Genomic DNA, 12,433 nt, shown 5'->3' on the forward strand with positions numbered 1-12,433 from the left:
AGGAAAAAAATAACATTTAAATTTTCATGATGCAGAAACTTAAGAAAGAATGTGCGCTCTCAAAGGTGGAAAACTGTTCAATTTTCTACAGTTGATTCAGCGCTTGGACAACTAGTACAGTTCAGGTGGTGTCTTCAGGGTGTTTCATAGCCGATGACTAATGTATTTTACATTCCACTGAATAACAAAGTCAATACATTACACAAAATAGTGAATGTGCTATTATAACCATGAGGCTTACTAATATAATTATCAATCTATTATTTCCGTTTCAGTACCTTTCGCATCTCCTAGTTCTGCTTTACATAGTTTGAATTCCTCCATATCAATTGTAACTTGTAGCTTTAAGTACTTCACACCTAAAACATCCATCAGGTTTGGCGTTATCATAGTGTCTTCCATCATCTCATGAAGTTGTCCACTACTGTATTTAGCCATCAAGCATTCCAGAGCTCCGAGTGATTTACACTTCATTATGAAGGAAATACTCCCTTCGCCATTTCCAAGTGTCAGTAATTCAGCATGCAGTTTATTGAGTTTTTTCATCGTTTCTGCAAGCTCTTTTTCAATTTCACTTTTGTCACGTTTGAAGTTTGATAATTCATCCGAACTTCCTTCTGCAGGTACAGCTTCCTTGATATCCATATTTACTTTAATTTCACCTAAAATGGTAGTTATAATCAAAAGATAATTGACATTGTGTGACAGAATTTGTAGTGCCATATATGTGTGTCTGTCTCTCTGTCTGTCTGTCTGTCTGTCTGTCTGTCTGTATGTATGTATGTATGTATGTATGTATGTATGTATGTATGTATCCAAGCACATAAGCTGTATTAATTTTAGCTCACGTGTTACACACTTCAGCTGATGTCGCAGCGATGTCTGTCTGTCTGTCTGTCTGTTCGTCTGTCTGGGTGCACAATCTATCAAAAACGGCTCAACAGATCAGAATCAAATCTAGTACATAGATTCAGTTTGCAAATTGCAAGACCTGATTAGTATTTGGTGGGTGTGGCTTGCTTACTTTTTGTTCATTTTCATAATTAATGATTTTAGAAAAAGGATATATATTGCGAACGACTGCACACAATTTGATGAGGTTTACTACAAATATTGATAACACCAAAATATATCAGCAGTGAAAGGTATTTAGGGATGAAATAAAAGATAATATTTAATGAACTTTCCTAATTAGGGAGATATATCTGAATTGACGTGATCAAACTTGACGAAACTTGGTATGTATATTGCAGATACTATGATAGAACATCCTATAAAGTCATTGAGCATTTCTACTCCGGCTAATTCCTTATATGCATATTTAATGAATTTCCTAATCAGGGATATAAATCTGAATTGACTCGACCAAAGTTCACGAAACTTGCTACATATATTGAAGACACTATTATACAACATTATTGAAAGTAATTAAGCATCTTTACTTCAGCCAATTCCTTATACATATATTTAATGAACTTTCGTAATTAGTGCTATATATCTGCATTGACTAGACCGAAGTTGATGTAATTTGCTATGTACAGTAAACATACTATGATACGGCATTATTGAAAGTCATCAGGCATTTTTATTTCAGCCGATTCCAAATTCTCATATTTAATGAGACCATTTCAGTCAATTCCTAATTTGTATATTTAATGAACTTTCCTAATTAGGGACATATACTGGCATTTAGTTGATCAAAGTTGGCAAAACATGCTGTGTGCATTGATGATCATACCTGGTTAAAATAATATTGAAAGTCATTTCGCATTTTCATGTCAGCTACTTTTTAATTTACATATTTAATGAGCTTTCAGAGTTTGGCATATACATCTGAAATGACTTGACCAAAGGCAATCACACTTGCCATATAAAGGGGTGATACAATGACAGCAGTCAAAGAAATTTAGTATTGATATTTCAGCTTATAATAACATAATTGCATACTTAATGACTTTTAGAATTAATCTGTGGTGAAATTGTTCATTATGTTGATCATAACACTTTCAATGAAGTATCAAATATGTGGCAAAGGTTCCAATTTACACATGATTGCAATATATAATAAAACACGTGAGCATTTTCAGTTCATATCTGGTCCTCTGTATTTGTACCTTCGGAAGTGAGTGTTTGACCCTTTACATTGTCAAGAAGAGATTCCGGGTATAGCTATACTTTTACACAAGTTCTTAGGTCCTGTAAGACGGACCCGTTGAAAAAGTAAGTAATTGTTTTGGAGAAAATATCCGCAGAGTGCCGTTTTTTACTACTATCTCTCAGTTTGTTTATATATCTTTACATATTATGTTAAGTACTGTTAACAGTATGTATGCTATCAGTATATGTTATATCTTGACAAGGCTTTTATACTACAGGTCAATTTCCCCAAGTTTTTCTAACAATTAGACATTGGAAATTGACACTTGACAACTTCCATCCCTAGGTTTTACTGGAAAACATTTTTGAAAATGTATGTATGATTATAGCACCTTCATTTTGTTAGTAACCCATTAATTCCCCCCCCCCCCATGTTACCAGAATACCAAGTGAGTATTTGCATTACCCGAGTTCGTTTCTGTGTCTTTTATAGTACCTTAAATGAAAGATCTTTGGAATACTTTATTTGTGATAATATGCTGTCAATATTGAACGTGACCTCCCAGCATGTGAGGTATGTACAATTATGCCCTAAAATTTACAATGAATTGGATGCAAAGTTCCACTTTATCATTGCCAGGATATAATTGAAATACTCGTATAAATTTATGTGTGCAACTGTAAAGAAAACATCATTTCATTCATTTATGTATCTAAAAGACTTGCTTCCTATAAATGATTTATCCTTAAAAACGTACCTTTAATACGTGGCCTTTCCCTTGAGTCATCTGACCCCGTGCTGGTTGTTCTTTTACCTGAATCTGATTCTATGTTTTTCATGTCATCGGCTTTTTCTAGGCAGAAAATGGTGACCGATTTATGAATATTAATATACTGCAGAATAACAGAATTTATCCTCTGTCAAAATATAATTCGTGTACTGTAAAATATTGGCCGACCAGCGGGAGATACAAAACTTGTTAAAACTTGTTAAAAGGCAGAGGATAAAAACTGCAACAAGTTAAAACAAATGAAGTAAAATACTGACCAACCAGCGGGAAATAAAACATGTGCAAATCGCAAAGACTAAAAACACGCAGACGTTTTCGGGTGCAACGCTTCGTCATTACTGACGTCTCCCGCTGGTCGGCCAATATTTTACTGTATTCATTTTCACTTGCTGCAGTTTTATCCCTCTTTTGAGGTCGTTTGTTATTTTAAATCGTGTTTTGGTAATTTCATAGGCTATCTTTGGTACTCACAATTTTACATGTAAAGGAAAGGCCAGAACAATTGGCAGGGTTCTTGCTTTCAGGAGGCGTACATAAATTTGTTGTTTGGTTTTGGCTGTGTCTGTTTTACATAGATTTCAAAAACGAGAATCATGGCAAGTTTCATGCATTCATTTTGTTGAACTCAGTCTAACATATTTAATGATTTAAAACTCGAATATTTAAATATGGCACAGTCCCTCTATCCATGGATGGATTGTGAATATGGTAATCCATGATTGCTGAATGTCACATTTTTTCAATCATGTCGATACAACCAAGATAATATCAGTGGAAATAGTCTGGTCTCTTTGTTGTTTAAATATTTCTTAAGTTAGGCTATTTTAATTATCCCCAAAATATCATAATTGAAAGCCCATTATCATATCCTTGTAAGAAAGTGCCCAATGTCCCACCTTTGCTTCTTTCATTTCTTCTTATAAATGCAGTTGGTGCTTGATGTTCTTCGGAGCTTGTTGTCTTTGGAGTAGATTTTGCTGCTGTTGAGAGTAATTTTAATTATATTATAATAATCTCAATGAGATCAAATTACAGTTTGTCTCTCAGTATACATCAACAGCCTTCACAGTACTTTGAAGATATTTTTCTCTTCAAAGAGAATACTATTCTTTGTAAACATTTACAGGTAGTTAACAAGTTAAACCCAAACTTACGTTTTTTGTGTTTCTTCCTATATTTTGCCTCGCTGACTTTCTTACGGTAAGATGTACTTGATTTTTGAGTATTAGTGCCCTCGGATGTAGAGTCTCTTTCGGTTGAAGAAGATGCTGCTGAAATGATACATTTTGCGGTTATGTCAATAATTGATGCTTTTTGATTGAATCGTTTGAAAATAAGATTTTGAGTTTTTTGTGAAAATAATAATTTTCAATTATTGTCAAAAACCACTGATTTCCTCACTTTGATACTTGGCACTGTTGTTCTTTGAGTTGAAGTGCAGTCACAAATGTTCATATTGTGGTGATTTGCAGGCCTTGCATTTAAAAACAAATTTTGTCCATTTTCAGTTCTTTTTTGTTAAATCTTGCTACATTTACCGTGTGCACATGCTGCAAGGATTAAATACGAGTTTAAGATTCAAAACCGATGCCATCTTGTAGTGTCCCGTTTTGTCACGTTTTGAACTTCGGGTATTAGAACATGTCTTGAAAACTTAATTTTGATTGTAATGATACTTTCTTCGACCTTGTGCATTTTAGGGTAAAAAAGGTTTAAAAAACTAAAAATGGCTTTTTCCTGATGATCCAGGGTTTGGTCTATTAGAAATTTTGTGCAAAGCAAGCATGTTATGTTTTTCACATTTGCTAATAATATCATTATTGGTCAAGTGAACTTTGCCGCCATATTGGGTTTTTCGTAAAATCCAATCTATATAAATCTTAAAGCCAAGAACAAACTAACTGTATGAATCTTCACTAATGTCATCACAACTGTCAGTACTATCAAGTTTTTAAAAGGCATTGAAACGGTCACATGGTGTGGCTGTCATATTGCAATTTGCAATAAACCTATGGTAACTATGGGAAAATATTCAAAAATCGTCCACTCCAAAACCACTCCACCATTTGAACAGAATTTTATCCATATCATCATTAGTGTGCGCTCTTTTTAGTTTGCGAAAGGCATTTGAATCAAGCATGTGGTTAGTTTTTGCGAAAAGCCTATGATAACCACGGAATAATTTTTATGCATATTGTTATCAGTTGTGTGTACTTTCTAGATTACAAATTGCACGTGGATCGGTCGCTTGGTTTGACGGCCATATTAGTTTTGCGAAAAACCTATGATTACGCGGGAATAATGCTCAAACATCTGCCTTTCTAAAGCCAATACACCATATTACCTGAAATTTTATTTAGATCATCATAATTGTAAGTGCTTGAAAGTTTGCCAAAGACGTTGGAATCGGTCGCGTGGTTTTCCGTATTGTATTTTGTCAAGCTAATTTTACTCATGTTGTCCGAGCTTTCACCAACGCAAAATCCTGCCTATTTCACGCACTATTACTTTGAAGTACACAAAGTAGTGACCACACGTGATATCCTTGTAATGCGTAGTTTGTCCATGACTAAAAATTAAATGTTCGCTTATAAAAATTGTTTATGATTTTTGCAACATTTTGTCCTCCATCCTGTAAATTACGTCGCGTAAATTGTTTTCTTCAAGGCTGTTCCAATAAAATTGTAACATGTTTAATAGAGTCATTATTTTAAAAAAATGTTCTTCTTGCCGTTGCGCCCAATGCGTAAACATGTAGGTCTATACTTTTGATCAGGTTGGTACGGCAGTCAGTACTTCCAAAATATGTCAAAACGTAAGGCCATCGATAGTTTATCTGCACCATGAAAACAGTGGAAGTAGTAAAGATGTTAAGCAAGCAAACCAGTGAAGATGACCAGCCATCGAGCAGCAGTGATCTTTCAACGTTTCAATGTTTCCATGGTGACAAAGTCGGCCATAATAGACCATGTTCCGAACCGCTCGAGACATTCCGAGATATCGTGAGAATATGTGGTTCGCAGTGGACGTGCTCTCGCAACACAGGACAAACTGCGTAAAACAGGACAAGTCGCTAATTACGTTAACACTGCATAAAATATACGAAGTTGCAATCTTTGCTCAGTTCTGCACTTTTTTAGTTCCATACCAAGTTTGACTTGTATTACTAAGCTGGAATCCTGTTTCTACGGGCATGTATTAAAGTCTCGCGAGATCTCGCAATCAGCGGAACATCGTCTATTGCAGCCGTGATTTCAGTCTCATCTGTCCCATGTGAACGTGGGTTCAGTGCCCCAAACAGGATTAAAACATCGAAACGCAGTTGTCTGAGTTAAGATGTGATAAATGATTGGATAATGATAACAATGGAAGAGCTAGAGTTGAGGCAGCAAATTAAGACATCGTCGTTAGTAGTAGACAGAAAACGTAAAGAAATGAATACCGTTGACAGAGAACAGAACAGAACTGAATTAATGATTGTAAAACTAACCAACGAAAAGACATTGTCACTGCTGATGTTTTCGAACACTTTATTCATTGACTTTTGAACCGGTTTTCGATATCGCATATACAGCTTTTTTTAGGCCTTACATGTTGTTCGCGTTTTGATACATTTCACGTAAATAAAAAAAACTTTTGCGACAGCCTTACGCGGGTTTGAAAATCCTAACGAACGATCTGGTTGTCACCAGTATATGTATTGTTGTATATCTCAATCGCTGCTTAATTCTTTTGCCCTTGCAACGCTGCTTGAGGCTTTGATTTTTGAATTGTTCTGCGTTTAATAGTCCCAATGGACATCGCCGGGGGACTAATAGGATTGGTCATGTCCGTCCGTCCGTCCGTTCACGCTGATAATCGGGTTGAAATCTCATTTTCCATGCATATATGCTAATCCCATGCCGAGGCGGCTTCACTTGGATGCAAATGAACGAAGGATGCAGCTGCTAATCATCGTGCGAAACAAAGGACTGCCAAATGATCGTCGTTTCTCGTATGTTACATGTGATGAAAAACTTCTAAGTACACCTATAAACAGTAGAGAGGGAAAGTCAAGTTTTGCTCTATGTTAACCGTTCACCTTTGAATGATTTAAACATGGAACGATTTTCCAATCGTCCAGTGTAACGTTCTCTGATGAGAAGATCAGTTCTATAATTTAAGCATAGCATTGCGGTTACTTTGTCAAAGGACGTAAAAATATTGTCCGACAGTAAAACTACAGACAACAAGAAAGCCTGTGGTAAACAATAAGCTTAAGCGGCAAAGTACAACGGCACATACGCTGACTTTCTTAATGATTTTGTTGATGCTTTCCTTTAACTACTTTTCTGTGATTTTTTTCTTCCAAGTCGACAAGAAGAAAGCCATCTACTCGATTGACATCCGTGACACACTTGTCGGATCCGAAGTTCTCTGCGACACCTGCGACACCCTTGTCTGACGACACTCTTGTCCGACGTTTTCTTCTATACCTTCGACCATAGCGCTAAAAAACCTCCATGCTGCGACACCCTTGTCCGAATACCTCGAAAAAGGGCCATTTCGCCGGGAAATATATGGGCCACAAAATGTGAAACCATTATTTCATTTTCGCACGAAAATCAACTACCCATCAATGTCTGTCGGCTAAAATAGTTTTTCATTATTGCTTCGCGAGTGTTCGTGACGCAATGACGTGGATACCGGATAAGAGATTCGAATGACAGCCCCTCATTGACACTTTGTTTGAAAAGACCATCCTTTTGTTGACATGAAGTATTATCAGTCTGGTCGACAGCTTTGGAACATTTGATTGACTTCCTCAGCTGGTAAAGAATACCCCTTTCATCCGATCTACATTCGTTGCATAATTTGTCACGTCGATGGCTTTTCTGCATTGTGAAAAAGTTATCTTTCAGTTATTTTTTCGCTGGTAATTCTGACGTTGTGCTATAAGGATGAAATCTGATCGCACTGTTTTGATATCAAAATGAAAGTTTATGAAAATCACAAATCGCACGATGTTGAAATATTTGATAGGTAGCGCAAATTACAAACTTTGATTTGTGAATATTGATATTATTACTACAGCAGATAATGCCGATGATACTAATTGTGACTAAAACGCCACTACAATTGACTTGTGAAGTTGGGTCTCTGTATCGTACCGACTTAGTTTGGGAAAAGTGAGCTGGAGCATTTCGAAACTAAATCACTCAGAAGTCTGACTGACTCTTTTGACTGTGGTTATAAAGTTAATTAAAAATAAAACGATAAAACTAGTATTTGGAGAGGCGATGTAAGACTTTCGGACAGTGAACAGGTTCAGTATAACAAGGAGACGTGACAAGACACAAGAAGCAGTGAAATAGCGCGCGTTTTAACAAGAGTTAGACAGGTTGTTTTGCAAACAAACAAACAAAATCAAGCATATTTAATGGATATTGGACCAGACGTTAAATATGCGCTAATCCTTATTATCACACGCTCACTTAAGATTCCTACGTAACAAGCTAGTCTGTCGATATGCATGCAGGTTTATGGAAACAAAAGACCGACGATATGCCATATTATTGAATACATTATCAGCTACCTTGACCGGACAGTTTTTCACGGCAGTTAATCCCATGCTGCATCAAATTTGATGAAAATTGGTTCAGATCTTTAGCACACAGTTTCATAACAGTGTACAAAGACACTTAGCAGTGTCATGCGAATTTAATTGCCAATTCGAATATTTGCTAATTAGTAGGCTATCTCCATAAATACTGCATCAAATTTAATGAAAATGTGGTACGGATATTGATCTCTCAGTACTTTAATACTGTGTAAAGAAGTCATGTCAATTAATTACTAATTTGCATATTTGATGAACTTTCATAATTAGTGTGATATGTCTAGAAATGCTACATCAAATTTGATGAAACGTTATCTTTTTGTAATGGCGTGCATAGATATAAGGTGGTATCATGTCAATTAACTGCTAATTTGCATATTTAATGAATTTTAGTAATGAGACTGTAATGTCAAGAAATGGTTAATCAAATTTTATGAAAACTTGGTACTGATGTTGAGCTCAGATTGCGTACACATTGAATAAAGCCACCTAGCAGTGTCATATTAATTTGTAATTTACATATTTAATGAACTTTCCTAATTAGAGTGATACGTCCAGAAATACTACATCAAATACGAGGCATCATGGGCCGGAGGCTTTAGGAGTGAACACACGATCACAGGTTGGCGAGTTCGAGCCCCGGCATGGCCATGGTGTTGTGTCCTTGAGCAAGGCACTTTATTCCTCATTGCTCCTCCTCACCCAGGAGTAATTGGTACCTGGTAGGACAGTGGTTGTAAGGTTTACGTTTGGCTCTGCTGCGCTGATTTGCTGCTCATGTGAGCTGTTGTGTGCTCCCCAGGGAGATGAATGGTATCAAATGAGGTCCAGGGGTAATATTAAATGTAAAGCGCCTTGAGCACATGTACTTGTGAACATGTGCGCTATATAAAAACCCATTCTTCTTCTTCTTCTTCTTCTTCTTCTTCTTCTTCTTCTTCTTCTTATTATTATTATTATTATTATAAAATGTAATGAAACTTGGAACATATGTTGATCTCACAGTGCTAATACTACAATTCATTGACACTTAGCGGTATCATTTATGAAACGTGGTGATAATCTGTTAGTGTTACAATAGAATACAAAAATGTTTGGTAACATCCCCATTATCACATGGAGACCGTGTCATCAACGATGACTTGTTTAAGTTAATCTCGTAAGCTATGCACATGTGTTGATTTTGATATTAATGTTGACTCCGATCACTGAAGAGAGGGTGTGCGAATATTTTGATCGATTTACGTAGGAAGTACAAGTCAGAGACATTAAGGGATCGAATCGAATGAAACATCACAGCTCGACACGGACCTGTGTATTTGAGCCACAGAGCCATAAGCAGTATAGGACATGGCAAAAGTAAAAAATTCAGAAATCCATGAATAATATTGAGGAAATTTAATATTTCTATCGTTATTATAAACTTACAACAGTACCCCACTGCACTCGAATCTGGAATGATGATTACTTTTCATGCCAAATTCACGCAGTTGTAGTACAGACCCTGTTATTAATGAATTTACGATCATGAATATTGTCAATAAGAATTTAATATTTCGGTCATTTTTGCATACTTTCGAAATAACCAGTGCCTTGGAATCCTGAATGATGATGATTAGTAATTATGCAAAATTAACGCTGTTGTAGTAGTCCCCAAGAAATATAGTCAAAATAGTTACAGCTGTAGCATTGCACAGTAACGTGATGCACAGTCTCAGAATTGCCTCGACTGTCTCTCTCTCTGAGTAAATGATAGGAAGGAAGAATTAGTATATGGCAGGGAATGTTATGCAGATTTCTTCAAAAGTCTTCTGTTAAACATTTTCTGATAATATAGCAGATAACTTCCATTTAGGAATGTTTAACTAATTATGAGTTATCCACATGTAATCTGTTGAGTTCATTTTCATAACTCAGTTGACAGGCATGTCGCTGATGCCACTTCATACTGCTGTACATCTGTCGTTCCGGTCAGATCTTTTTGTTAAAATAGAAAAACTTTGAAAATTTACGAAATTTTGTAATCGATTCTTCACACAATGTTTTGTCTGAAGCTTCACATTTAATGACTTGAATTTTAGAGTGTGACATCATAGGAATGACTTTATTCAATTTTCTTTAATGGACATATATTTCTCATGTATATGCAATTTAGTTGCAATGTCGTTTCCCTTAATTTGCATGTGTGACACTGTTAATATTGGCCTCCTATTTACGTTAAGATGACGTTATTATTCAAATTTGATCAAATGATAAAGACATTTCTTGATCAATTGTATCCTTAAAATATTTTTTCTAATTCAATATATGTCTGAGGTCATTATGTTGTCTGAATGAATAATATCTCGAAATCGATTGAACAACAATGTCAGTTGCATTCATCTTCGAACTATTCTCTGACAATTTCGTATTTGTGTTCAAAAATGATAAAGAAACCATATGACCGGATAGGTCACGTGTTCAGAAATTGAACTTGTTTTAATGTGGCTCAGAGATATTGAGATATCCAAACCAGTTTAACTTCAGTTTCTATACATCGTACGTCTATAGAGTGTAAATAGGTTCTATAAGCTTACATGAGAGATATTTGCGTTTGGTTGACTTCCTTTTGGTCTTCAGGGATGATCGCCCTTCCGGTTCTAAAGTATCTTCTGATGATGATGAGGAGGAGGATGATATTTCTTTTTCAGACAGTTTTGAACCTGCAAAAGACACCATTTCTTTGATTCTCAACCATTGGCCTTTAGCTCTTGTTCCTGCAGCATCTTGCTACTGTAACATGAACTCTGTTAAAATATTTTACCTTTCAATGATTATTTCATTTCCAATGATGGGAACATTCTTCTGGAGCCGTGAATTCTCATGAATTCTCCCACAATAGTTGAAAGTCACTTGTGAGGCTTCTTTGGTTTAATGGTTACATCGTTTTTCTCGACCATTGGCCTTTAGCTCTTGTTCCTGCAGCATCCCGCTACTGTAACATGAACTCTGTTAAAATATTTTACCTTTCAATGATTATTTCATTTCCAATGATGGGAACATTCTTCTGGAGCCGTGAATTCTCGTGAATTCTCACCTCAATAGTTAAAAGTCACTTGTGAGGCTTTGTATTAGGCCTCCGTAGTCTTTGGTTTAAGGGTTTCATCGTTACTGAGTCAGTTTAAACAGGGAGTATGGGAACGCAAAGGTTTTGTCTGGTGCAAGAGCTTTATTCATTGCATATGCATTGAAGTTGCAAATGAGCTCCAGAGATATGCCATGATGGTATGACACATAACGTCACCTTATAGAGAAATCTTTGATTCAAAGTGTTAACATGATATTTACCTTTATATACTTGCCAACATACTATGATTTCTTTATCGAATTTTCTTTCTGTTGCACCTTTTCTCTAACTACTGAACATTTCTTTGTTGAACTTTGTGGAAACAATCTTACGTTTTCGTCGTTTCTGCTTCCTTTTCGTTTTCCTTATAGATGATTTACATATCTGCTGGCTTTCATCCTCTTCTGAAGCTTGGTCAACAACAAGAGAAAAAAGTGTGTACTTGCAGTTATGTATTAGATTGGCATCAGTCCGGAAGAAAATAAATGTTCATTTGTTCACAGAAGTACACCTTGCAGAATTTACAAAAATTGCTTCAATCCTTGCCATAAAGTCCTATGTTCAGGGCGACTTGTTGGCAATGTGAATGGTAAGGTTTTTAGGTATCATTAGCTGCCGGCATCTCTCTCTCTCTCTCTCTCTCTCTCTCTCTCTCTCTCTCTCTCTCTCTCTCTCTCTCTCTCCTTTTCAAGCACTATAACCTTTTATGCTAAATGTTAAGTAAGTCATTTCTATTGTAACGAATTATTGAGTATGACGTTTTTTGCCTTAAAGGAAATTCTGTGCACAGGATTTAATCAGATATCTGAGGTATTTTGGTCATACATACGTCTACCTTTG

The 12,433-nt window shown here is 36.0% G+C and overlaps 1 protein-coding gene across 1 annotated transcript in view; it reads right to left on the minus strand.

The window, feature by feature from the left end:
- LOC139127069 (uncharacterized) overlaps positions 1–12,433 on the minus strand; it is a 34,588-nt gene that overhangs the window by 12,840 nt on the left and 9,315 nt on the right. The window contains exons 2-7 of the mRNA XM_070692992.1: positions 11,926–12,003; positions 11,064–11,189; positions 4,043–4,156; positions 3,785–3,865; positions 2,856–2,951; positions 279–662 (exon numbers count right to left, since the gene is read on the minus strand). Coding sequence (XP_070549093.1) covers positions 279–662; positions 2,856–2,937 — 466 coding nt within the window. The 5' untranslated portion in view covers positions 2,938–2,951; positions 3,785–3,865; positions 4,043–4,156; positions 11,064–11,189; positions 11,926–12,003. The remainder of the gene's footprint in view (positions 1–278; positions 663–2,855; positions 2,952–3,784; positions 3,866–4,042; positions 4,157–11,063; positions 11,190–11,925; positions 12,004–12,433) is intronic.

This window comes from Ptychodera flava, unplaced genomic scaffold (assembly GCF_041260155.1).
Source record: "Ptychodera flava strain L36383 unplaced genomic scaffold, AS_Pfla_20210202 Scaffold_28__1_contigs__length_4768798_pilon, whole genome shotgun sequence".
NCBI classification, from domain to species: domain Eukaryota; kingdom Metazoa; phylum Hemichordata; class Enteropneusta; family Ptychoderidae; genus Ptychodera; species Ptychodera flava.